The sequence below is a fragment of the Anoplopoma fimbria genome, chromosome 2 (assembly GCF_027596085.1).
Source record: "Anoplopoma fimbria isolate UVic2021 breed Golden Eagle Sablefish chromosome 2, Afim_UVic_2022, whole genome shotgun sequence".
Taxonomy (NCBI): Eukaryota; Metazoa; Chordata; class Actinopteri; order Perciformes; family Anoplopomatidae; genus Anoplopoma; species Anoplopoma fimbria.
The window spans coordinates 11,240,576-11,268,528 of NC_072450.1; the positions used below are offsets into that span (position 1 = coordinate 11,240,576).

Sequence of the window (27,953 nt, forward strand, 5' to 3'; positions counted from 1 at the left end):
ACGATGCTTTGATGTTTTGGAATGTAGGTGGTTAAAGGAAGAACTTGCAAAACAAAAAAAATCTGGATTCAATTTTACATTTTTTATTCAGAAAAAAAAATATTGGTCTCACTCATATGTTTAATCGTGGCTATATACTCTGGTCCCTCTGTTCCCACCTTAATGCAGGTCCATTTCCACCGCAACACACATGGATACATTGTATTGAAAGAGGAGTCATGCAGCTACAGCAGTGAATTGTGCTATGCCAGCTTCCAAGTGATCCCACAATATTAAAGCTTCACTGAGTAAAACAAACTGCCCTCCATATATCTATTTAAGAATACATATTGCATAGGATTATAGCCATGCTATACAGTTAGAGAGGAAACAAATAAAAAACAATTAATGAACTTGGGAAATATAAAAAAAATATTTTTTAAAGATTTCCTATCATTTGAACACTCATACTTCAACATATACAAGACACCTAAGTTACTCTGGAAAGAAAAAAATAATAATACGCTTATCATTTCAGTTAAGATATTTAAACACACTTAAGTCATTTTCTGTAATCACTCTCAATTAAATTTAAATACTGCCATTGAAGCCCTTGCTTCACAATAAAGTGGACTCATTGTCACAAAATCAAACAATTAAATGACCATGATATGCTGTACAAATTCTCAAGAATAAAACCAACATATATATATATATAAATATATTTATATATATATATTTATATATATAAGGATGACTCCATAAAAAACATAGGTCATTTCAGATGCAAAAAAAAGCCACACGAGGGATAACAACAGAAAATGTCTATTCTGAGTATCCTATTGCGTAATTATCTTGCATGCATTGTACATGATATGTAATACAAAAGGGATCACCTCGTTTGAGGATATGATAAAATGAATAAAGGAGACATCAACAGCACATTAAAAATGTGTACACCTTTGTGGTGGTTTTAGTCATTATTCGTCATCCTGAAATCTCCACGCAAGACTGAATAAGGCATGCTTAAGACAGCCATTATGTGCTTTTTGTTGCCAGTGTTATGCTGATATTGTTTCTCATAAAATGAGACAAAATGTGCTTTTTTCGAAACTGCCCGGAGCTCTTTCCACCTCTGATACCTTCATGTTGTCAAAAATGCAGTTTAGCCATCTCGTCTGTGAAGAGAAAATCAAGAGAAGGCGTGACCATGGATAATCCTCACAGTGAGTTCTATATTTAGCCCACATCCCCTACAACAGTGTCTTACTTGAGTAAATTGCTTATTTTGTGTTCCTCTGACGAATGTTTTTGTCCTTGTGGTTGTTTGTTGAATTTGTTTTCCTAGGAAAAAAAGTCATGATTTAGTGATGACCATAGTGACCTATGGGTAATTCAGCAATTCAAATCACAGTACCCAGTATTTCTGTATGAACTATATGTGTAGAAATAGGAATATTTATTTACTTACGTTGGTACGACTGGATCATCATCTTTGACACGTGAAGAGGGTAAGACAAAAAGCAGAACACATAAGTCAAATATGAGAAAAGCAAAATATCCGTGTTGCATGTTTAAGCAAATCTACTGCAAAATATATATACTTTATTTTCACAATTTTCCTTTGTTTGGTGTATATCAACTTTTAGAATCCTCAAATTTACTTTAGAGATTACCAAAATAATTAAGGGAACAAATACTGTGCGATCCGGCAGCTGAAAGCACAGATTGCTTTGAATACTTGAATACTAGTGTGGCAGAGTCGTGCACTGGTGGGAAGCTCTGACATCACAGACTTGGGTATCAGCTGCTGAACAGCTTTGTATGCACACGCCTTGTGTCTGATGAGCAGACTCTAAAGCACTATGCAGCAAACACAGAATTTAGTAGCCTCTTGCATTTAAAAAAGGGTTTTCGGACACTAAAAGCTGCTAAAGGCAGTGACATATTTGTATGCATCTTTAATGCCAAGCATTCAAAACATAACCTCACATGCTATCTGAATCCATGGGGTTCCTGTTCATTTCAGACTAAGCATATGTGTAGGAGGGTTACAGATGGCTCACTTAAAGCCATCTTTTAATTACACTCAGCAATTTCGGAGTGATTTTGAAAAAGCCTTGTACATGGGTGTGACATTGCGACTGACTTGGCATAAAAACATGAATCCTTTCTCAGCATAAATTCTCTGCAGTACATAGAGGTTAATATATATCTATGCAGTTATTTTCTCAGTTGGACCACAAAATAAAATTATCTCATTATCTATCATCATGCAACAGTGCAATAAATAACTTACGTCACATTGTAACAGTAAGAAACACTGTAGGAACAGGAACTTGTGTATATTGATGCATCGAGTGATCAGTTAGTTAAAAAACACAGCCTTGGGGTCGACAAGGTGGTTGGTGTGTGACATACAGATGAAAATGCGTCAACAGGTAAGTACCAGTCACAGTGAGATATATTACATGCAGTTAAAAGTCAGAGGTAAACAGCATTAGCAGCATTCCATGGCACTAAAATGGAGCTGATTATGACAGTTATAATGTTAGACAAAGAAATATGGTTCTGTGATCACTGAGAGGAGGAACATCTGTCGGCATATCCCACCGTTTTCACACCTCACACCACAAAAAGCTATGTTTACCATAATGCCTTTGCAAGCACACAACAAAATTGTTTTACTGTGTGAGATTGACTGTTGAACATTGCTAATAATGATTGTAGCGCATGAAGTCTAATTACATTAATTATAATTCAATTATTTTAATTATAGCTTTTTTTATAACGTAAAGTGACGTGTTTTTTTTTTTTTTTTTTTTTTTTTTAGCAAATCATCACACAGCAAAATTTATGTTCATAAACTGGTTTTGAAACACAGAGTAGAAATGTCAGCCTCTGCCTCAGAGCCTTTGGCTCTGGAGTATAAAAGTGTTCAAACAGAGCAAAGCCATCAAGAGACCAGAATTCATAATGCAGGGCCAAAACCTCTGGGAATCAGGGATGCTAAAAGGAGATTTTAGAGAGGCTGTGCATCGTGAGCTTGGGGAGGGGGGGGTCCTCATTCCTGATTTGAACGGCATTAACATGACAAATATAATCCACCTTAATCGCTTCATTTTTCCGGTAGATGAAACCAAACTAGAGGCCTGGCACAGAGCTTACTTCAGCTATGTGGTTCATGTTTGTGCATGTAATCAAGTATTGTAGTATAGATATTTTTATTTTAATAATCTAGTAAATATCTAAATGAACAGGTCAAAAACAAATAATGTTATATGATAAACTAATGTAATTTGATTGAAGATGAGAAATCATTATAGATGCAGTAAACCACCATATTGTCTTCTCGGTTCAGTAAAGAAATACATTCTACATAAAATAATAGTTAGTAAGTAATGTCATATTTTCAACTTTTATTATGAACTGATCTAATAGTAATTAGTACAAAGAGTAAAGAGGAAGAAAATGGAGCATCAAATCAGATGAACACTCCAAGACATTGACGTGATTGTTTAGTCTGCAGTAATGTCTGGAGTACAACTGTACCATAGTTTGAGTGATTCACATTAGTGGCTGTAGGTTTGTATTTTGCTTGTATTCATGTTCTGTTCAGAAATGAAAAGAAGACAAAGTCACATGAGTAGAGGTCAAACAGAACCTGCGGTGACCTGAAACGCCCTTGGGCTTTCAAGACATTTTCATCTTGTCACATTCTTATCGTGCAAATTTGTCTGCTGCCTGAAGCACGGGCCATTGCTTTTGTTCAATGGAAAAGCTGATCTTATGCAGGAAAAAAACTAGACAAAAATGTTGGAATAAATGCACAAATTGGTATGTATGTTGAAAAAATCAACAAAGGATGAGTAAATAGATTCAAAATGTATTATTTATTCATGTGTTTTTTCAAAGCCTATGTTTACTTTTGCATTCTTTGGCCACATTAATGTTTTTGATATTTTACATAATGTTCAGACCCAGACTGCAGATGCTTGAATCTAACCCCACTTGGCCGCTACAGTAGGGTCCTTTTGTTCTCCAACAGTCAAGAATCTCTGTAATGCTACAACTGTATTGGCATTAATAAAGTGTTTACAAGGGCCATCCTGTTTAAGAGGACTTCAAATTTAAGTATTCATAACAGTAGATGTTATTATTGAATTAATGCTTTACAGCCTTAATATTTCTAGGCTACATGGGTCTCCCAGCCCATCTACAGTGCGTCTTCTTGATTTACTCAGCACCAAAAAGATGAGATAAATTGTGGGTTTTTAGTTTAAAATGAAAAAAGGGGGTATTCAGCATGCAGGGGCCACAGCTACCCTTAATCATTGTGAAACTGAAATAAGGCATGCAGGCAGTTTGGATTTGAATATGTAAAAGTACAATTGAATACTGAGGAATGTTCTGTAGTTAACGTTTTTGCTAGCATAGTCAAAGTGGATACCTTTATCTTCTACTCCCAAGGCTTTTAATTGTTTTTTACTTTCACTCACATGATTCGGTTGGGCTGTAATATTGTGACAGCTAACATACTAGTACAAGCGAGCATTTCTAATCAATGAGAAAAACAAAATGTTTGTTTATTAAAAATCTTGATTGGGCTTTGAAATATAAAGATGATGGCTTTTTGGAGATTTAATCCATGTAAAACATTTAACTGTGACCTGTGGAGACATGTCGGACCTTATGGGTTCAACCTAATGAAAAAGGAAATGAAGACACATGTTTATTACACCATGATATTAAAATAAACTAATATACTTTGTTAATATCTCAGAAAAGATCTTAATGTTTTGGATGGACTGTAGGCTCGTAGGAACATACAAATTGACAGATAGAAATAGAATATCCAAAACCATGCAGGATATCTCACTTACCACCCATTTAGATTATGTTGCCATTTGGAAAGAATGTGAAGGGGAAAAGAATAGTAACCGATTAAGATGTATAGGCGGACTGATATGTTTTATAGCTACAGGCTGATAACCTCACGTCTATGAACACTGTTATTCTCAACATGGAAACAAATGTGCTGTTACCTTTATTACCATTACCATTTAGCACAGCACACAGATAGCCAAACCCTTGGAAAGGTGTGCTGTGAACCCTCTGTTGTACACCTAATTTTGATTAATAAGGGTCATATTCGTATGCATTCAATATGTGGCTTATATGTTCTCCTTTTCTCCTTTTGCCACATCGGTCAAGAAGCAAGGAAGCAAGCCCTTTGATAGACAGTTCGCCACTACAGATCTCCTCTGAGAGCAGATGCAACCTTTTGGTTCTTGCATCTGTTAACAGCTCAGAAGCTTAAGATCTAATGGAGTCTCTTTTGATGACATTAAACCTTACAGACATTGTCCTTTAGGAAAAGGGAGTTACTGGATGAACATTCAAAGCAAACCTTTAATGATCAATCATAATTAAACTCAGTCTTTATCTAAGTTTCAGGGCTGTATGTACAGTAATGTAATTCTATAATAATGCATTACCTTAAAAGCAAAGATCAGACACCAGAAAAATATAATCTTGAACATCTCAAAGGTTACAAATTGCCATGAAACATCATATCTACTTTCATAGGTTATTATTTATTAGTGCCTACTGCTTGTACCAGAGTAAAAAGTTTTACTTTACCATCAATGAAGTCGTCCGGCCTCTTGCGTCTCTCGTACACAACGATGATGACTACTAGGATGATAATTTCTGCGAGCACACCCAGGAAAGGCCAAAGCGGTGCGAGGTGGCTGCGCACCCGAAGTATAGTGGTCTCAGCAGTGTTTCCAATCACGTTAGTAGCATTGCATTGGTATACTCCAGGGTCGCTCTTTATATCCAGGTTCAGTATGTTGAGCTCCGTGTAGTTGTCTCTGATAGTGATGATGAAACGTCCGGTGGAGTTGTCAATGTCCTGGAACAAAAAGACCATTTCTCAAAGTTGATTAAATAGAAAATGTTAAAAAAAAAGCTTAATTTTGGAGAAGATATGTAGCATGCTCTCTATTGTGTCTACCTATTGTACATAAATATCTGTCTGTCTGTGTCTCTCTCTGTCTCCCATTTTTTATATATACATAAATATATATATATCTATATGCAGTATATGCAGTATATATATATATATACTGCATATAGACAGTAGGCCTACATGTATCATTTATATAAATGTACACATACCTTGTAGGTTGTTCCGTCCATTTTACACCATGTCCAGGTGGGGTGCGGGTAACCAGCAGACTTGCAGTAAAGCGTTGCATTTTCCCCCTCGTTCTTATTTTCACTTCGCTTGTGACCAGTGATATCAGGTTTTGCTGGAAAGGTAAAATAAATAAATAAAATGGATCATTAGCTGAGTTGGCAGAAGCAAGACGTTCAAAGGCATGTTTTAACTCCGACCAGATGGCATGAATAAGGAAAGCATGAATGGCTGTTCTGGCTATGGTAATAATTTGTGTTATTCAGATGTCTTTTCAAGAGAAGTGTAATTAAGAGTCTCTACAACAATATTGTAGCGGCTAATTTTCCTTTGCTTCAAGCTATTGCAGTCATGAAGAAGCGTAGGTAGTGGGCTCTTTTCAGTTATTTGCAAAAATCATATATATCCCATTGCTTTATTTAGTTTAAATCGTGTAATTACTTCTTATGTACTTCTCAGTATCTCAGAGGTTCCTGAATTTGTGTTGTACCATGTTCATATTTTCAAGGTTATCCTCTTTCCCACTTGACTCAACAATTAACTCATAAATATATATTTTTCATCATTATTCTTTCCCTAAAATAACAAGCTAATACATGATATATGGGTATTGGGCATGTATTTTAAAGTAAATGGTTCTACAATGTACTTGCTAATATTGTTTTTAACACCAAATCATTTTAGCACATACTGTAGCATTTTTTATATTCTTGTTATTAGTGTATAAAGCTCTCATGAGCCTTTGACATAGGCGTCCAGTCACAACCTCAAACCTTTGTTTAGTGGCAGAGACTAGTTTTATTAATAGTTGAGACCTCATAAGCTTAAGAGCGGACATCCCAGAAAAAAACATTGTTGTTCATGCACTGGTAAAATTTGAGTCTTTGGGCAACTTTGCTTCTTCTTTTCAGTCGAGTGGAAATAAATATTTTAAATACGCATTTAGGTGTTTATTTTACTACTTTGTCTATTTGCATCTGTAGATTTATCCTAAATTCACCAGTTGTGAGCATTGGAATTGTATCATTTGCATGTTTAAACATAAAATTACAGAAAACTTGTAATGCTAAAATGAATTGTCTAAATGTAATTAATCAACTGGGGAAGTTTCCTGGTGAAAATCACCTGGGGTGTCTCCCCTTAAAATATAGACAAAATAAACCCAACAAAACCCATTATGACTTTTAAGTGCATCAGAAAGACAGATGAAAGAAACCCTATTTGTGAACCCCATTGAGTCCAGTAGCACAGAGGCTAGCACAGGAATAGGGTTGGACTAAAATTCTTAATAAAAAAAAGGATAATCTTGAGTGTGCAGTTATTGTGTGAGCACATATACCCTATCCACAAAACCGAGGCAATGGAGACTATCACTCTGGTCGAGATAAAAGCATTTCAATACAATTCATAATGAGGTCAGGGAAGAGGGGGAGCAGTATGATATGAGTGTTTCCAGATGTTCCCTTTCAGACTAATTCCACTATGAATTCGACAAAAGAGATTTTGAGCTAAAGAAAAACAGTGAAAATTGGCTCTGATTATTGAATAAACTGATAATAAAAATACAAAGGTTGTAAATTTAATAAATGCTGGCATATGTCATAAAAGACTGCAACAGATGCCAAGTCAAAGTGATCCATCAATAGAACACAGTGTTTCCCAAAGGTGAGACACAGACTCTACGGTTAACTGTTCCTGCTTTTCCCACTAATCCTCAAAATTACAATAATTCCTTCCATGCAATTAAGCAAGATAAGACAGAGGCCTGGAGTGAGCATTTTTCAGCTGTGCATGGATAATGGAGCAGGAGGGGTCTGAGCTCTTTGGTGACATCATCCATGCACAGCTGAAAAATGGTGCACACGTGCACCCTGAGCAGGGGAGTGGCCAAGCTCATTTGTGCCGTATCCTGACTATTATTACCTCCATCTCACACTGCTGACTACAATTCGTTGATTATTAATCTGCGTGCGTTAGACAGAAGTAAAGTGACGTATGAATGTGAGAAGGATGTGTGAGGAGGAGCAAGGTCAAAGCTGTCAACAATAATAGAAAACAATGGATTAAGATGACAGCAGATGCTCCAATCAAATCCTTCTTTTTGTATTTAATGTTTAAGTGGCGAAATGTTTTGATTTCAAGGATTTAAGTAAAATTGTATAAACTTGGACAATCAATATTTGTTTTCTGGAGGAAAATGTGAATTAGTCGGCAAAAAAAAATGCTTAACATTTACCAAACTTTAAGAAATACTAAGGTACCAAATATGTATCCGTGGTAAGCTTAGTATCACAGACAATAAACTCCACTGCTGCCACAGAGATGGCTGGGACAGGATTCAGAGCCTTAATCCTACAACATCACAGAACCCTCCATCTGTTGCCTCTGAGCTGAGTCCTGCAAGGATGATCGTGCCAAGGACACTGTAGGCGAGGGATCTCAGTGAACTGCTGCCAGAAGCGCAGTGCAAAGCTGGCTAGCATAGCAGTGGGCTTGCTACCTGGGTCACAAAAGATCTCAAACACCTCTAGAAAATCACAAGAGTATTTAAGAACTGAAGAAAACATTTAGTTTGGATCCAGCAGCATCCTGCTCCAAACTCCTATTAGGTTATTTGAATATGTTTTTACACATCGATGGCCTATTTTAAAGGGCATGCATCATCAGTTTAGTTAAGAAACTGACTTTTTCTCCATGCGACGGACATCAAGTCAGAGGCCTACTGCTCAGTGATGGCTAGGACACTTCAGTTTGAATGCTGATGAGTCCCATCATCTCACAATCCAGTGAAAGCAGAACACACACGGTCATCACCCATGTTATGCAATCAGGCAGCGCTTGAAGACAGCCGCCGAATAAGAGGCAGGGCATGCTCAGTATGCACCGTAGCCATGCCACGGCAAATTGGCTTAAGCGCTACACACAGGCAAGCTTGTCTTGAACAGGGTTTCACTTGCCCTTTCTCAGAGAAGATTCCTTATTCAAGATGTTGGCTTTGCTGTCAGCTTGAATGAAACCAACACAGTAGTTCCTCGGTTAGGTTTTTGTTTTATACATAGACTGTCCTAGTTACCTTTCTCTACTTTTACTCCCATAATGAGTTCTGTTAAATACAAAAGTAATTCGCAAACCTCAAACCAGTTTAATTCAGTGTTCATAAGTGTGTGCATATGCAGTGCCTGTCCACTTTGCTATGCTGTTGTCTCAGTGAAAGCCAAGAGTTACAACAGCCTCGGGATTGCTCCGTGTCATCACCAATGCACAGGATGAATTCAAACATCTTTGTCATCATGAACAGTCTTCACACGGATTTGGATGGTTAACATTTGTAGGGCACCGTTATCTCTCCATCTCTCAGTAGAAAACCACAGATAAATCTAAAGTCAGGGCTTTTTCAGAATTTGAATACATCCTGCAGTAAATCGATTGTCAGACACTGGCATTTTTCGTGATATTTGTGTCAAAGGTTGTGTCTTAAAATGTCACAGAGAAATCTTACCTTTTACTTCAATTGTAGCATTTGCGTTCGGTGCCATGGCAAATGTGTAAACGCACATGTATTCCCCAGAGACGTCTGCCCGTGCTTTAACGATTCTACAACAAAATAACACATAACTTTAATTTACCACTCACTCACACAGTAAGTAGTCAGGTTAATTAAAGCAACTAATTTCAGTTTAACTATAGTAATTAGTTTGCAATAAAGCAGTGAACACTTGAGGGGCCTACAAAGATATGTGAGACAAAATGCTGGCATATGAAACAGCAGCTCTGGATTCCACAGAAAGGGCACCACAGGCATTTTAGCTGTAATCCTCAGAGAATCACTGATGTAATGTGACAAGGAAGTGACCAATTGGTCTAATCTTGTAGCTAGGGAGAGTCTGGTATGTCTATGGGGGCGACAGTAGCTTTTTGCTCCAGTGATTATATTGTGTGACAGCAGGAATTACCAACTAGTTGCTATTAAGTGCATAGGTATGGATCAATATTTGGCTTAAGGCAGTGATATGCTGCATTTTATTTTTAAATCAAATAGGTGACAAAGCCTGGAGATACCTAAACATTGAAATCAAGCCATAGAGGCCTGGAGATATTTAAACTTTTCATGATAAAGAACCCAACCCTCTAGCAAAGCACTTTCAATAAAACATTAGAATATGTGTTTATTTATTGCCTCAGTAACCGCGTGAAGATGAAATGCGTATATACTAACACTGATGAGTAATTGTCTCTCCCATGTGTATGGAAACCGTTTAAGACATGCACATTGGCTACTTATTGTATGTGGTCAGACCCATTAACGAGCAAATACTGACAGCTATCCTAGCAGAAAAACAAAACCAAGTCACTATTTCTGAATTGTGATTCCATGATCCATTTCTGCCTTTTTCTCAGTGGGCTTTCCAACATTTCTCCAGACCCCACTGTTTGAGATCTAGATGTGACAATGCCATATTACTTTCGCATTGTATTTTTCTTTGCTTGTATTGACACTTCTTTTCACATGAAACATTTAGATACATATTTGTACATTATCTTATCATTCCATTGCTGGTAGCACCTACTGTCCACAATTGCCTCTGTCCCAAAACAAGTCCTACTTACTTACTACTAGAGGCACAAAGCGGTTAGTCACCTGTATACTGTGTTGTTCAGCTCTGTCCGCGTGTTTGAGATTTCCTGTCCGTTCTTCATCCAGAAGCTCTCCTTGTGGGGCGTGTGGGCAGTCGTGAGGTTGCACTGCAGGGTGACTCTAGGGGTGTCCGCTGTCAGGATGGTCTGATCAGAGGCATTGATCTTTGGTTCTGGAAGACAGACACAGTCAAACCTTATCACAGAAGTGGGGCTCAACATAGTTTCAATGCTTCCTCCCGTGATGTAGTAGCTGTAGGCCGTATGCTGTTTTTATATGATCTGCGTAGGAGGGTGTCTATGTAGTGAAGACAAAAGTGCACACAACAAATAAACAAAAGACATAATGCGTACATGAAACAGCTGTAAAGCTTTGTATCAACCATTTATCTTTAGAGTAAATTAATATAACAGTTTCAAGGGAAATTAAAGAGAAGAAATGAATAAATAGGTCCCGCTATACACTTTTTTTGCACGTTTACATGCGTGCACACAAAAACAGAGTTATCAGATCAGGACAATAGTTTGATTTAACTGAATTTGATCAGATTTACTGGGAAATTTGAGTTGGTATGTGCTCATTATTATCAGTTTAGACAACTTAATAGTGTATCACAATATCTCGATTTAATGATTCCATTGAAAGATGATAAATTATCTACATGAAATACCCACCAGCCCTTAATCAAATATTAATTTGAGTGATCTCAGACCTATATCTTTTTGAAAGCACTGCACTGATAGATGATTTTCTGAATCCTCTTAATGTACAATCACAAAGTCAGATGGCAGATATACTGCAGCTCATAACTGTGGTCATTTTAATGTTTCATTTTAACAGAGGAAACTGGATGGGCTCTCCTAGATGGCTCACCGTTAGCTTGCATGTAAATGTCATCAGAATATAGGGGAAATAAAAAAGCCATGCACTTGGAGATCTGAGCTGAAGATTTATACACTGAATAGTTATTTTAAGGACATTTTGCATTACGGCTGAATGACTACATACAGTACATTACTTCACCCTCTGAATTGCTAAGCACACTGGTTGCTACACAATACCAGGGTCCATTTCTCAAAGACGTTCAGGGAAGCAGGAGGTGTCATCTGAGAGTGAGGCGCCCTTTGCTCTGCCCTGAGTAGTGAGCAGGAAGCCTCCTCCGCTCTGCCCCTCCTCCTCCTCCTCCTCCTCCTCCAGGGCGGGCCAACCATGGCAACGATGGAGCCCCCGAGGGGAGGAGCAGAGAGGAGAAGCATCATAATCCTACTACTGGCTGCTGCTGCTGCAAGGCCACGCTAGCAAGGCAAAGGGCAGGAGAGGGTAAAAGAAGGGCTACCGAGACCTGCAAGTGTCTTCTATTAGCATTCAGGGCACCTTCTTTTTGCAATTCTGTATAGTCAATAGCTATAGGGATATCTCCTCCCTCCCCCCTTACATCTCTCTCTCTCCCCGCACCGAGCAAAACCACATATACTATTTATAGTATCTTTGAGACATGCATACACACACAACATGAGGTACATAAATTAACATTTAGCAAACACGGCACAGTGGTCCACAGGCAATTTCCCCAGAAGGTCGTTTGTAGGACACCTTGTCAGATCTTAAAATGTGGTAAGTGTTGGATAATGTATCGCCATATCAGAATGTAACAAAACACAATATGTTGCACCAAATGAGTCAAGATGTAGTGAACCCTGATCACCTTTCTTCTTGTTGGTACTTTGATACAGTGCTGCATTAAGATCAATATTGTATCCAATTAACTGAGAGATTGATAAATAGATTTGATTGAATATAAAGTAGGGCCTCATTCTCTGTTACATTTTGCAAAGATGTATTAAATCTATTAAACTGAATAGCTGAGACATAGAAACCAACTTGGCAAGGTCTATATTTAGGGGAGTATTACATCATTGTAAATGACAAAGCTACAATGCAATGGCCAAATCACTACAATGCAAAAGATGTACCGCCACAGAGATGTCCCAGTAACTGTTATAGTGGGCCTCCTGAGCACGTGTTTGAGCTAAATGGTTTGAACCACTCATTTGTCATAAGGATATGCAATTTTCAATAAATTATTTTATTTAATTTACAACATTTGTGTTACTTTTCAATACAATCAGTAGAACTTCACATATCATTATGGCTGTTTTAAAAAGCAAAGTCTAACAAAAACTGTCAAATAGCTAGTTAATAGTTAAGATGATGAACGATACAAAATCTGCGTGTATGTACTTGAGTATCAAACACTCACTCTTTGCAGGCTTTAAAGGTGTTTGAAAATGTTTGAGATTTACAGAGAAACCAGCTGTGTTCAGCCTGAATTCATGTGGGCCACAGTGAATTCCAAATGTGAAAAGCTTTTCATGCTGGAAAAAAAAAGGAAAATAATCCACAGAAACCTCAAAAAATACTCCTGCATCATAATCTACTCCTCTGATGTCTCTTTGTATGATCAGTTACATTCCAAACAGGAATTTCACCAAAATGCAGCTTAATGAACTACTTTAATGGAAACTTCAGAGTTTCAAGAAGGGTGATGAAAAGGCAGTGCGATACTGAAGCACTGTATTTAGCCATATTATGGTGTAACGTTACCAACAATGATGCAAGAGTGGTCAGAGAAGTTTCCACAGACGTTTTGAAAACTGGCCACCATTGGAATCCGTTGTGTTTGACATGAATAAAAGCTGACTACAGCTGATGATTTTTGGGGGCGATATGCTTATTTGCTTTCTTGCTAGCTAGATGAGAACAACAATCCTCATTACAACATTAAAATTCCATTAAAAATCCTAATGCAAAAAAAAAAAGTGATTAAAGAAATTTGTAATGGGAATGAATTACTACATAATTATACTAATTCTGGGTGTATTGATTAAGAGTGATTCACATTCACAAACTAAATAAAACAAAAGGCAAAAACAAAGACAATCAGACTTTACCATGTTTCCCAAGCTACAAACAATAAATTCATATCATAGAGCTATTGTGTATAGCCTGTTATTAACATGTAATAATGATGATAATACATGCACATGTGACATTTACTCCTCAGTAATGACAGAATATATTTAGTGAGGACTTGACTTGCCAGTTTGATAAGTTACGTTGTGGCAGGAAAGTAGTAAACAAGTAAATGTGAAAAGTTAACAGCTGGTGTCCTTTTCATTTTGCATTTTCTTAATCCATTGTTATCAGTATTGCTGTGCTACTACTGGTTTTATACATTTATTGGTTTTATAATGGTTTTATACATTTTATGTATAAGAATGTTACTCTGTTGCTGTTCTTTCTATCTTACCATGTTTCTATATTATTATTTCTCTCTACCGTTTATTTTCACAGTATTGTTGTATTTTCATTGTATTGTTAAGCACCTTGTATTGCAATTTTGCACGAAAGGCGCTATATAAATAAAATTTGATTTGATTTGTACATTTTATAATAGTTTAAACTGCATCGGGTCCTACACCTTATCAAAAAGTGCTCACACAGAAATCAAAATTTTGTCAGTGCAATCAGAAGATCCAGCAAGGATCAAACTCCTCTGAGCTTCTCAGAGAGCTTAACTATGACTAACAACATTCCACATATTCCTGTGCTCCAGTGGGCAGAGTACTGAAGCATGTACAGATTAGGAAGATCCAGTAGAAATTCAGTTTGTTTGAATGTTTGTGTGCATATAGAGCACAGGGTTAAAGTATATAATGTCATTACTGATTCACAGTCACACACTTAATGGCTGAGAAGGCACAAGGTTACACAGCGCTCTCGGCCTCATCTGAACGATAAATGAGACACTCAAGGCCCTCACGTGGTCCGATCCTTTATTGGATTACCACACACAAATTATTTGAAAGCCGAAAATGTTTGCTTTTATCAGGAATGAGTTGACAGCGGGAATCACTGTTTTATACCTTAACGGATCCCTCCTTGTGTCTTCTTACAGTCCCATTTACACTGTGCCCAGAGTAAGAAAAAGCCAAATCAAAAGCACCATTACTTCAAAGCACCACTAGGTTGTCACTGCATTTAGCAGGCAGGGCTTTGAAGTAAATAAAAAACAATCCATGTAACGCTAAGAGACACAACATAATGTTAAGAGAATAAGTATCACAAATAAATCCAGGAACAGGAAATGGGTGAAATTAATATTACAAAATACTCAATTAAGGGAAAAAAGGGAGTTTACTGAATTCAGTAGAGAACATAAATATTTCCCCCCCCCAAAAAAACAACTTAACAAGACAAAACACAAAAGGCAGCCACTCGCATAAGGGATTTGGACTATTTGATTTTTTTCTACTAACACTATTTTTGTCTAGCCAGTGACCGCTGTGTTGATAGTGGGCTCTTGAGAGTTTTTTTTTACTGTCTGGAGTGGTTGGCACAGGGAATTAGAAGTTTGTTCATCATCTAGGTACTACAAGGCATAGAACACTCACTCTGTAGCACCAAAATGGTGGCCTGGGCGCGGATCCAGGTGATGGCAGGGTTTTGTCGGAGGTCATTGCGCTTGGGGTCGTTGCTGGCCCGACACTCATAGGTCCCAGAGTCCTCCAGCGTGAGACGCGTGATGCCGAGCACACTGACTCCATTGGCGCCGTAGGCTGTGTTGATGGACACCCGGCGCTTACGGGCTCCATCCCACAGCTGCTTGAAGGAGTCAGCTCGGTTGATCTCAGCATACCACCACTGGATCTCCGGAGTGGGGTTGCCGACCACGTCGCAGTACAGCTCGAAGGTGTCCCCCGTAAGCTTAGTCTCAGACATTGGCGACTTCACAAAGCCAGCTGGAGAGGGAAAAGTGTATCGGGATGGCAGGGAAGGAAAGGGTAGAAGTAGGAAGGTGCAGAAAGGGATGGAGAAGGAAATCAAATAGTATCAGAGTACATACGAACAAAAGCGTTGATGTTTAGAGCCAAATTAAAAAGAAGCAAGCATCAAATCAGCGATAGAACGAAAAAGTGAAGGCTAATGATCAGCAGCACGTTCAACGTCTGGGTTCCTTGGCCCACTAAAGTCATAGTCACTCAGTCCAAAAGTCCATGCCAGCAAGTCGTGCTGGTTTCTTTTTCTTTTCTCTTTTCTTCTTTCTCTCTCACATTTAACCTTATCAGGATGAGCGCAACAAGATTTTTGAATTTGAATTTGAATTGTACCTTTCATTTGCTTATGCTTGAGCAAACAGTGTAAACATATGAAACAGTACATTGAATGCAGTACATCTAAAGCACACCTTACCTTTAAATTCCACAAAACATTCTATTTGCGCATTCTCACTGAGTTTAATCGGTCGCCTTAAAGGTTTGTTTATCAGACAGCCTTGTCAAGTAGGTGACCAATCACTCAAGACCTTTCTACACTCCCTGTGTGGCAACAATCAGTGGCACCACTCCTACTTGACCCCATTGACATGAAAACTTCTGAAAAGTGTTCCACACATTTGTCAGTGCAGAATAAAAAACGCTGCATAGAAAATCACATGATTAGTCAACATCATTGGCTTGGAAAATGTTCCCCCTTGAGCTAAAGTTTCACTGACACCACTGTGTCACAGGAAAAATGGTCACTTATGAGTTATTACACCTGCTGAAATTAAAACATCTACAATTATGTGTATTCCTGGGTAAAGTGAGCATTGTCAGTCGTAAAACTATCAGGTTATTGGCTCCACCAAAGATGTTAGTACGTTTGTCAGTTAGAAGGATACCCCGTCAATTAAATCTTGAGAGTTTGGCCACAGGCAAATGGGACTATTTTATTTATTTTTGGTTGGGGAAATACCATAACACAACCATTAACAAAGCAATTTTTATGTAAAAATTATATTTCACCAGTCCTGCAAATTTGTCTCAATCTTCACTACATTTGGTAAATAATGTGTTATATATACGCTTGTATGAGTTTGTTTGAATTTTTTTATAAATCTTTTAATATGCCACAACAGTGTCCCATAATCCATCAATCCATTTTCTACACCCGCTTGTCCTGTTCAGGGTCACTGGAGTGCTGGAGTCTATCCCAGCAGCACACATGGGTAGGTAGGGTATACCCTGGACATGTCGCCAGTCTGTCACGGGGCTAATGCATTCGGACGGACAAACACATTCACACTCGTATTCACTCCCACAGGCAATTTAGAGTCACCGGTTCACATAACATGCATGTCATTGGATTGTGGGAGGAAGACAGATTTCCAGGAGGAAACCCATGAAATTATTTTCTATGGTATTCTAGCATGTTAAATGACCCTGTTTTTTCTTTTGTTTTTTTTAACATTCTGAAGGAAAATGCTCATATCAGATTTAAAGGTCTCCATTCTGTGTCATACACATGTTTTAATTGCCTATTGCAATCACATATACAAATGTCATTCTCATGGTTTATCTTTGTTTCTCAGAGCTTGAAATGCCTATTAAAAGTAAATCACAAAAATTGTCACAAATAGATGTAACTGTATGAATAAACCTAATCTCTTCATCCATATCAGCTCTTGCTGGTTACGCCAGAAATTAGGTCAGCCAGCTCTGATTTTGGATAAGCTGGACTTTAAGAGCATGTTTTAAAAATTCACAAATGGTCACAGTGGAAAAGAAGAGTAAGGATAGAATCAAACAGAGCTGACTTTACCTTTTAAAGCTAAATTGACACCATACAAGTAAAACATTGGAACCTGAATATTCACTCATTTCCCCATTACATCACGCCTCTGGGTGTTGTACAAGCAGCCCCCATTTTTTCTTACCACCTAACTGCCTTGCAGAGCAGGAAAGACATTTCAAATATGAAATGCAGTGGAATTAAAGAGAAAACAGGATCCATAAGCATTATTACCACAACTGTGAGTGTACAATGCTGTGCCTGTGCCTGATTCATGACCCCGTTTCACATCACTAGTTAGCCCAACAATACACTGTCAGCCTTAATGAACCTCATCTAATGACAGATCACCTGGACCAGAGACACTGTTCTCTGCCGCCCCTGCAGCCTGGCAGCTGTAAACCACACGTGCTTAAATAAAAAAATAAAAAAAAGACATTGCCTTAACTCTGCGCTGCATTGTTGTAGAGGAAATGGGAACAAAGAGCCTGTGGTCTCTCGAGTGTTAGACTGTGTGTTGCGTCTAAATACAACAGCTTAGAGGCCCTCCCAGATCTGTCTGCCCTGCTTAAAGTAATGCATCATAAGCACATGAACAGATAAGCCTGTGCAAGCCTGATGAAGGAGTGTAATCAACTACATCCAGCTCTCCCACACAACGAAGCCAGTTACATTTCATTTCAATAAAATAAGATAAATACCAATCAGAGAGTTTACAGCTAATCGTTTTCTGTGCACTGGACTCAAAAAGGCTGTCAAAGTACAGCCAAATTATTTCACATACTTAACAATACAAGGATTTTATTAAGTGCCATGGAGACAAGTCTGTTGATTAACACCAGTTTGTCACTTACATGATAATGAATTACATGATAAGAAAGAAAGAGAGGATCATTTAACAAATTAATCAAATAATAAATGCAGTATTCCTGCTAGGAGATATGTCTGAGGATATTTGGTGCTTATAACGTGGGTTTTTGAGCGTGATGCCTAGAGATATGCAGAGTAATTAGCATTTGTTTCTTTTCTCTGGAAACATCTGGGCCCATCAAGCTCACCCCATAATCCCAGAGGGTGAATCCAAGCCTATCCGCCTACACTGTTAAAGCAATATTTCAGTTTGACAGAACATTTACTATGGCATTCTTTACAATGATTATGGGTATGACAGTAAACTGGCTCGGCACGTGGCACAGATAACTAATGTCAGCCACGAATAAGTGCTCATAACCACAGTATAGTAGCTGCTTTTGAAAAAGTAATGAATGTCCTCCAAATTAAATCAGAAAAAGGAACAGATGACTTCATTTAAATTCAGGCTGAGGGAGGCTGTGTGGAGAAATACCCACAGAACAAACTACAGACGACACTCGGCCAATGAGCAGACAAATTTTGGTGTTGTTTAAACAAGGAGCTTACACTGGCAGTGAAAACAAAACACTAAGCAGCCAGCCGGTACTCATTCATTTCAAAGGCGTGCTAGAAGATAAAATAGTGTCAAAGAGAGAAGCAATGGATGGTGGTCAGATCTCAGCAACTTGGTGACAGAAGACAGGCAGGCGGAGTTCATCTTTATGTATTGCATCATCTTGTGTTATGATGAGAACACTTTCTCTGTTGTATGGTGTATTTATATGTATAGTATGCACATCTTTCTGTTTATTTACTGTACATGGAAATCAGAAAATGTTTTTTGGGCTGCAACAGACAGCAAATCTTTATTATCAATTCATCTGTGGATTCTATTTTCAATAAATCAAAGTATTTTTTTGTTTTCCAAAATGTCAGTAAACTGTAAAAAAAAAAAAAAAAAAAAGCCCTTTAATATTTCACAGGTCCTAAGATAATGTCTTCAAATTTATATTTCTGTCCGACCGACAGTCTAAACTCAAAGATGTTTAACCAAAAATAAAACTGGGATGCAGTAATTTACCTACTTTACTTATTATAAGTGTGTTTCCATGCATTTTACAACAATTTAACAGTACTCGGTGTGGTTTGTGTTGTTCCTTAAAATGCACAGTTAAGGACAGCATTGCCTGCAAGCAACAGCTGCACGGCTGGATGCTAGACACTTTGTGAACATGCGCAACATGACAAAGCCACTGCACAATTAATGTACATTTGTATGTGCAAATTAAAACAGCAGACAACAAGCTCTAACACATAGTTTGAAAGAGGGAAATAATTAAACAACAAAGTAAGGTAATGCCGGTAAATGAGTTCCCATCATCTACTAAAGACATATCAACTAAAAGCTTATGCCATTTGCTCAGTTGCTCAAGGTGGCTTATTGCTATTTTTTGCGGAGCTAACATGGGGATGTTCTGTTTTAGCTGATCCTTCCCAGTGGCTGCTGTGGTTGTTGTGTATTGTAATGTTACATGTTAAACTATACGTGTGCAAGACCAAAATAATGCTTGGACCAGTACACAAATGAATACACATCAAACTATTAGCAGACCTTGCTGTGGTGGGGGTTTCTCTCCGGCCAGTCTCACAGAGTAAAATCAAGGGGAGTTACATCACTAAATGTAGCATTCTCAAAAGAATATTAGAGACATGGTGTTTTTCTCTTTTTGAAATTCACAATAAGGCTAACGTCTAGAATTAAATGTGTGCAGAGGTGTGGTTGCTATGGTGGCTGGTATGCAATCCAGGGAGGTCAAACATTTCATGATTCAACACAAAATAATGAAATCCCTCGCAGTGCCATGTCTGACTTTACTCCCTCATAACATGGGCATGATTTAATCCCAAAATAACCTGCAGTTTTCTGTGACAAGCTCTGTCTTAGGCTGTGTAGAAGTCACAGTCATTACAGCCTACATACTCCACCGATGTAGGTAGAGAGGAAAGCTCCCCTGAGGACTGACAGCCAGCCACACACCACCGCCATGCAGCCTGTGAGTGAGTCAGCTACCATCCTACAACCAGAGAAAGCAGCAAGTAGGAAACCCCCTAGGGTCACTGAGCTGGTTTTGTGCTAGCAGGCAGTTGGTGTATGTTTGGGTGGGGGTGCATCTTTGTTGTACCTGCATGGTACTGTGACAGATATGTGCATGACACAGTAGGTCATGTCTGACAATCGTTTATACTTTAATATCTTTAACTCACTGTTGTGAGATGAAATAATTGGTAGCATTTGTGGTATTTGTTACAATATTATACACATTATTACAAGTTGCACAAACTCATGTGTGCCCCTGTTAGTCAAGTTTTTACTCAAACATATTCAAACAACAAATGACAGATTTTCGTGGAATTTAAAGGCCGCCCATATCCACACAGGTGTTTTGGTTGTGTCAAGGTCACCAGTGAACAAATACCTAAAACAATCAGAAAAGTACAACTAACCCAGATTGACTTAACACAAGTACCGTTGTATACATAAAACCACCAACGGGTAAGATTTATCTGCTGTTAGAATGCATCGATTTTCCCAATCAACTACGAGACACAAGTACTACACATTATTGCCAGCCATTTATGTCAATTATACAATACTTAAACTGAGTTTTAGAGGCATTTCCTACTTAAGCTAAATTACACTTCTGTCCACTGAGACTGGTACATACTTATATTAACCCTTTCATGCATAGAGGTCACTACAGTGGAAAGCTATTTTCTTGTATATGCATGGGTTTTGATGGCATAGTTGCACATCAGCCACTACAGTGAGTGCTATTGTAGTGGCTGATGTGCAACTATGCCATCAAAACCCATGCATATACAAGAAAACAACATTTGAATAGCTGTCCACTGTAGTGACCTCTATGCATGAAAGGGTTAAATGGTTGCTGTTTGGAAACTGAAACATATACTTTCAGTTCCAAATTGCATACTTTTTCTTTTTACCTTTAGTACATACTGCAGCTGACCTTACAAATTACAAACCATTGCATGCAGTATGCATTCAATTGGGACATACTACTTCATCATAACATTGCACCTTGAACTTTGACACTCTTGCTCATATATCTAATGTGCAGAGGACTGTGACTGAAGAGTGGTGGCTTGCACACTGCAAAATGCAAATGGATGCAGGAGGATATCCAGTTATTTATGGCAACTGTATTTGATATAGTATTTATTGGTACATTCTAAATCTTTATTGGCAAACTAAACAGTACAAAACTAAATGACCAAAATCACTTGATGAATAAATTGTTCTAATGTTTACTATGATGAAGTATGTGTCTGTATTCGCTAAAATGAATGTAAACCAATGTATGCATGGACAGTAGGTAATTGCTACAGCAGCAGCAGTAATGTGCAGTACATGTCATAGTTTTTGTTTAAGAAACCGTTAGTCCTATAAGGCCATTTTCTGTCCCTACATTCAAATGCAGTGATTTCAACATTGGCATGCTATACAGGAAAAATGCTATTGAATGTGTAGAAGTCATGTGTAGAGGAAAAAATGATCATTTAATGTATAACCTTTGTATTAAGTGTGAACTATACTTGAACCTCTGGTGAATGGCTCCCTTTAAGAACTGTCTTTCTTAATACAATGCCTGTATACCACACTGACGTGCTAAATGATGGAAAGTTGAAATATAGCCTAGCCTGCACAGTAACCTTTTCTTGTGTGTCTGAGACAAGAGTGTGCCTTCATTTGGGAAATTCCCTGTTCTTTACTGTGATGTCTCTTTGTTCTATATTAAGTATGTCTATCCATTCATTGAATGTAACTATTGACTCTTTGTTCTAGTGCATATAAAGACCCTGGTGAAGATGCACTCAGGGCCGATTCCTCGGCAGTCGCTGACTGTCACTTTGTTGGTTTCGGTCCTTTTGCGCAAAAGCTTATAAATATACAAAGATAAATTTCTCTTTGTTCGTCTCCCTTATTCGGTCAACTTCCACCACATCACGTAATAGAAAGTTTACTTCAAAATTGTCAAAGCTTCAAATACACTTGGAATATACACTTTGAAGGTTTGATATGGGGTGCACAGCTAAACTTGTGTCAGAGAGGCTGTGATGATGTAAAGCCTTGAACACACTGATGTCAGTGTAGTTATAGCTTTCCTCCCTGACTTTACCACACCACTGAAATACAGCGTATACCTTGTTTGATGTCACTGCATTGGAGCAACGTGACAAAATATTGCCATTACTTGCAAAGCTGAATTTCAAGAAAAAGTAGGCGTTTGGCCGACCTTCTCCATTTTGCTGGTAATACTTCAGTCTGTCATTCAGATCACAAAAAGAGAGGCAACAGTTTAATGAGATTTAAATCCCTATAACCCCTGTGCTGAGTAGAAATGCTCTAATCCCATCCTCTAATCACAACCAGCGAGCACTACCTATTTCTCTTTCAGAGGTCAAAACAAGGGAATTCAAATGATTTGATGTTAAACCCAAGAAGTGCGGAGACAGGTGCGTCACTAATTCTCATCAAAGAAATAACAAAATAATTCTAAAATTAGAACAACCACACCTTCAGGAGAGTGTCTCCCACTACTAGTCATTCTGTTCCAGGGTGATGAATGATGCTATTCCTCAATCTCCTACATGCTTCCAAGTAGTATCATTTGTCAACTTAAATGAGCCTGGTATTCTTAACTACAGGTGAAATGAGCCTCTCAAAAAATAGCATCCTTGTGTGTGCTGGGTCTCTAGTTAAAATACTCAAGCAGATGGGAAAAATCAGCGAGGTTTAAATGGAATTAACCTCTTTGAGTAGTCTGTCTCTGAGCCGCCCTTGTGCAGCACACTTAACTACTGGCTGTTCCGGCAAAATTATGCTGTGGCTAAATTGGGGAACTTCCAGCTGTGAATGTGTGTAACTGTATGAAAGTGAAGCAAGGGGGTGTTTAAAGAAACACCATGCATGATCAGCAAAAAAACCATCCCTTTACAAATCCCTATTGAGAAAATAAGGAACACTTTGCCCACTTTAAAGTTGTGCATCTAAATACCTGCAGTGTGTTTTATAGTGTTTGATGCTGCTCCTAATCAGTGCGGTCCATATCAGATTTCACAGTGGGCAGGCGTGACTCAGTATAAGAGCTGGCTTGAGTCCTACAGCACATTTTCCAGACTTACAAATGTGCCTTTGTCCAGAGCTTAGACAGAAACATGATAATGGACAAGCTGCTGCATCATGTAGGTCTATCGATTGAATGGTATGTAGCTTTAAAATGCTTCTCTGAAAGTACAATGTTGGCCCTCAGAAGAAATAAGAGAGCCACTTATTGACAAGAAAAACTGGATATAATAATTGCAATGCATTTTCTCTACACCATGTGTTTATACTTGGTAACCCTATGAAGAAACAATCTTGCGTAATCCTGCTGTTGCGTAAGATCAATCTTAAGCAACTGCTAACAGGGAAATGAAAGAAAACAAATATAAGTAGTTCATTTTTAACATGGAATTAATATATCAGCTTGCAATGCTAAAGGTTATCTTGCCATCATCTGCGTGTTTTGATTCACACAGGCAGTGATAATGAACAACAAAGTTGGCAGCAGGAGCAGGCTACATGCTTCGTGAGGGGAACTTACATAAGACACAAAAAGCACTTCCTCAGGTCAGGCCCAGCCACCTTCTCCACAGCCTTTATTTTCTTTGCATAAAGATCACATCATCTCTCAGCTTAAATCGTTCACAGCCACCTAGCAAGCCTTTAGAAGGCTGTGCAGCTGTGCACAAGGAGGCCGTCCATTAAGAGTTAATGAATTCACTTTCACAAAAGGACCTTAAAGCCACAGTTCTCCGCGCCGTGTCTCAGTGGTAAAAATAGAAACGAGGCAGAATGGACCGTTGCTATTTACAGTCCTCCAAATATCTGTCGCAGGAAGCTGGCCACCTATAGTAGGCCTACTTTTCCCTGAACATGAGGAAATAATGACATGAAATCCCTCAGCTTCCCAGATACAGTGATTACATCTCACCGACTTATAATTATGATTATTCCCCACGCCTGAACTCTGTAAAAATCACAGGAAAATCTAGGATTGCATAAGAAGCCATGCACCTATTGACTTTAATCTGAACTGTGAGATGGAAATGAAATAGCTTTTGGATGGATGCGATGTTAGCAAATGTCAGAATATTACCAACAGTGTTAAAACACCAACTGCAGCCTGTTACTGTGATCAAACCCTGTCATGAATGCTGGGTCTTTTTACTGAAAATGAAATGCCTTTAGAATTGCTATGACTTCAGGATTTTTTACAATTCCCACGCATTCCTATATTATCCACGCATTTAGTGACAGGGTGGCACCAGTCTGTCTCCCACTGACCCTTGGCTGCATGTATGTTTTCTGTAGGGGGACCTGGGCCTCAGTGAGTGGGCACCAACACTGGGCAAAGACCACAGGAAGTGTTTGGAATGCCTTTGCTTGAGCTTTATCAAACAATGGAGGGCTTATTGGGTGTTTGATTTTCCAGATAGCAATATCAGAGAACACCTCACTGAGCGTGCACACACTTCAAGCACCTCAGAAAAAAAATTAACAAAGAAGAAAGAAAATAATTCAGGGGGATAATATTTTGTTACGTAACTGCTGTGGTATATCAGTTGGTTTGTCTCCTCACAAGATGAAGATGTAGGTTGTTTCTGAGCTTTCTTGTAGAGTGATCTGGATTTTACTTACTGCGCTTCTTTTCATTTCTGCATATTGTGTGTACAAAAACAGTACACACGGTTCCAATGTTTTACACTTAGTTTAATTGTTTAGACATAAATATTGTGGAATATTTCTCATTTCAAATATCAGAGGAATAAATCTATAAAAAGGTAGAACAGCGCTGGAGTGAGGTTTTACACAACCTTCTCATCACAATGCATGTCTTACTAAGTGTTGCATAGTGGGTTTCCGCTAACCCACAGAAAAGACAAAGTGGACATTAAGCATTACATTTTGAATTCCTTGCCTTATGTTTGTTGGAAAAGGGATTAAATCATGTCAGTGATATCAATTTGTCAACACAGGTGTCTTGACCCGTGGGGTATGGAAGCTTTTTAAATGATCTGAATACAAAAAGTGATTACTCCATTTGTATATCAAAGCGCCAACATCTTCACAGTCAGGGTTGCTCAAGGGACCCATTCAGGTTCCATTCAGGTTCTTTCAAAAATGGAGAAAAAAAAAAATTCAGATTACACTTTCATGTCATGAGTGTCTGCTGATTTGTGTGCCCCCTCTGGGTGATGTGATTCAACAGAATCCAAAGTCAGGACATGCTGTGTCAGAGGAGGGCAGGCTGGAACAACCCAACAGCATGCTACTGACATTCACCTAAACCAAACCATGCCAGTCGTATTATCATTAAAGCACAGTGAACTTTTAAAATGAAAGTCGCAAATGAACATCCTCTTTTTAACTGTCGTATCTTTCATGCGACAGTGCTGTTGAAGTGATGAGAAAGGATGCTCCGCGGACACTGTTCTTGCTGGTATAATAAAGTTTATTACAAACAAGCAACACATGTCATGACGGACGTCTAGAGCGCCCGGAGGTCTCGAGTCGAATGTGAGAGTCCTGCCTTTCGGGCTCTCACACCTACTTATATAGGGTACATGTTATTCACGTTTGGGCTGAAGTCCAGACCATGTATGGGGCTCCGTCATTCTACACATTTGCCCTTTGGACCCTGGTATCCTGCACATCTGCTTCTTATCTAAGACAAAGACACGTGGGGCCTTCGCTGTATTGTGCAAGACCTGAAAATATACCACATAACTCATTTTGTTTTTCCCTGTCTTTGAATATTTTGGAAAGGACAAACAACTGGTGCTCCAACATGATAGTCCTTTAACTAATAATGCTGTTATCTGTGTATGTGTGTAGTTTCGCAATAAGCACCGATTGAAAGGAAATGTGGTATAACAGAGAAGTAGTATTGTCAATCAAAAAGATGCACGGGCCCAAAAACTGTGATCAAGAAGGGCCTGGTATTAACAGTCAGCCTACACACACCGGGCGAGTGTTAAGCCTGTGTTGGGTGTTGATAATATGTTACTAGATCAGCAGCCATAGCAGTTAAGTCTTGCTTGACACACTCTGCTACCCAACCCCCCTTTGACTACACACACTGCACACAGGCTGCCTAAGGCTACTACAAGCATATATGTAAATATTATAAACTGATTCCAAGATTTTACAAACCTCATCTTTCTTCCAAGTAACACAACTCATTTGTATTTGTGTTCTGTTTTAAAAACACATTTGAAAATACACTCAATGTGTTTTTTTCCCCCCCTCTCCCAGACACACACCTACAGTAAAGCCTCCTTAGTCAGTTGATAGTAAAAAAAAAAAAAAAAAAAAAAAAAAAAAAAAAAAAAAAATGCCAGAACAACATCAGTTTTCTCTCTGGTTCATTAGTAAAGAGTTCTGTCAGTAATTGAATCTCATTTGTAGGCGTCTAACTCTGGCCTTATGCGTGGAACTCCAGTAGTGGCTCTAACGCAGGCATCCTCACAGTCCTCTTTAGAAACATTTAGAAGTCAAGTCGCTTTTCCCCCCTCAACGCGTTGTTTACAACGATGCCACGGTCATCACATCTGCCTCCTTACCGTTTTGAGCCGAGATGAAGGGCAGCATCAAGTTCCCCAGGAGGACCACCGCCAGCATTACTGCGCTCGGATGCATCGCCGGGGCTCGATGAGAGTACCAGGGTCCTCGGTCGGACGAATGTGGGAGGAGAGATCGTTTTCTTAATCACACGATCTAGAGAGATGGGCCCAGCATCAAAAAGAAAAAAATAATAGTCTGACGAGGATGATTTAAAGAAAAGAAGAAAAAAAAAATGTTTGCAGAAATGCTTCCCCGATTCAAAGACCTTTCGAGGACGCGCGATGGGTAAAAGGTCCGGGGACGAGGCCAGCGGCTCAGGGATGCCGATGTGCGGCCATAAGCGGTGAAGAAGCCCCCGTCGGATTGCAGAGAGGAGAGGTCTTTGGATGTCAGTGGGGGGGGGTGGGGGGGGTTGGGGGGGAGAGAGAGAGAGAGAGAGAGAGAGAGAGAGAGAGAGAGAGAGAGAGAGAGATGATCCACAGCGTAGTTCTGAAGATTCAGAGATGCGCAGAGCGATGCGCATTTACGCGCACACGGTTCGGTGATTAAAATGAAAGTAGCGCAGAAACGATTCCCCCGACGGGAGGACGTGGTGATGAATGGAGCCCAAACATTCGTCCGTGCCCAAAAAAGAAAAAAAAAAAAAAAAAAAAAAAATAGAGAGGAACAGATGCTGGTAGGACGGCTACGACAAGCTGCGCGTACCCTATGCGCTCACGACAGTGGATAGACACACACACACGCACACGCAGACACGCACACAACACGTATGTGCATGTATTGATGTTGTTTGTGAAGTCAGGCAGACAGTTATTATATCTGCCTCCTCAGCCTTCATTTCCTTTCTCACGCACATTTTTTTTATCATCCACCATTTAAACGTTTTAGTTCTTGCTCATACAGTATTTACTGGACTGTGTTATATCCTCACTCTTTTTTCAACATCTTGCAATATTAATGTCTCTATACATTTTTATCACCGG

The 27,953-nt window shown here is 38.8% G+C and overlaps 1 protein-coding gene across 1 annotated transcript; it reads right to left on the reverse strand.

Moving 5' to 3' along the window:
• Positions 1–91: 91 nt before the first annotated feature.
• Positions 92–27,342, reverse strand: nptnb (neuroplastin b). Its single transcript, XM_054614020.1, has 9 exons — positions 26,970–27,342; positions 15,272–15,619; positions 10,821–10,989; positions 9,681–9,775; positions 6,163–6,296; positions 5,623–5,896; positions 1,451–1,472; positions 1,250–1,323; positions 92–1,157 (listed from the first exon to the last, which is right to left on the reverse strand). The coding sequence occupies exons 1-8, from the start codon at positions 27,043–27,045 to the stop codon at positions 1,263–1,265; spliced, it is 1,179 nt and encodes a 392-aa protein (XP_054469995.1). The 5' UTR covers positions 27,046–27,342; the 3' UTR covers positions 92–1,157; positions 1,250–1,262.
• Between the last annotated feature and the right edge of the window lie 611 nt (positions 27,343–27,953).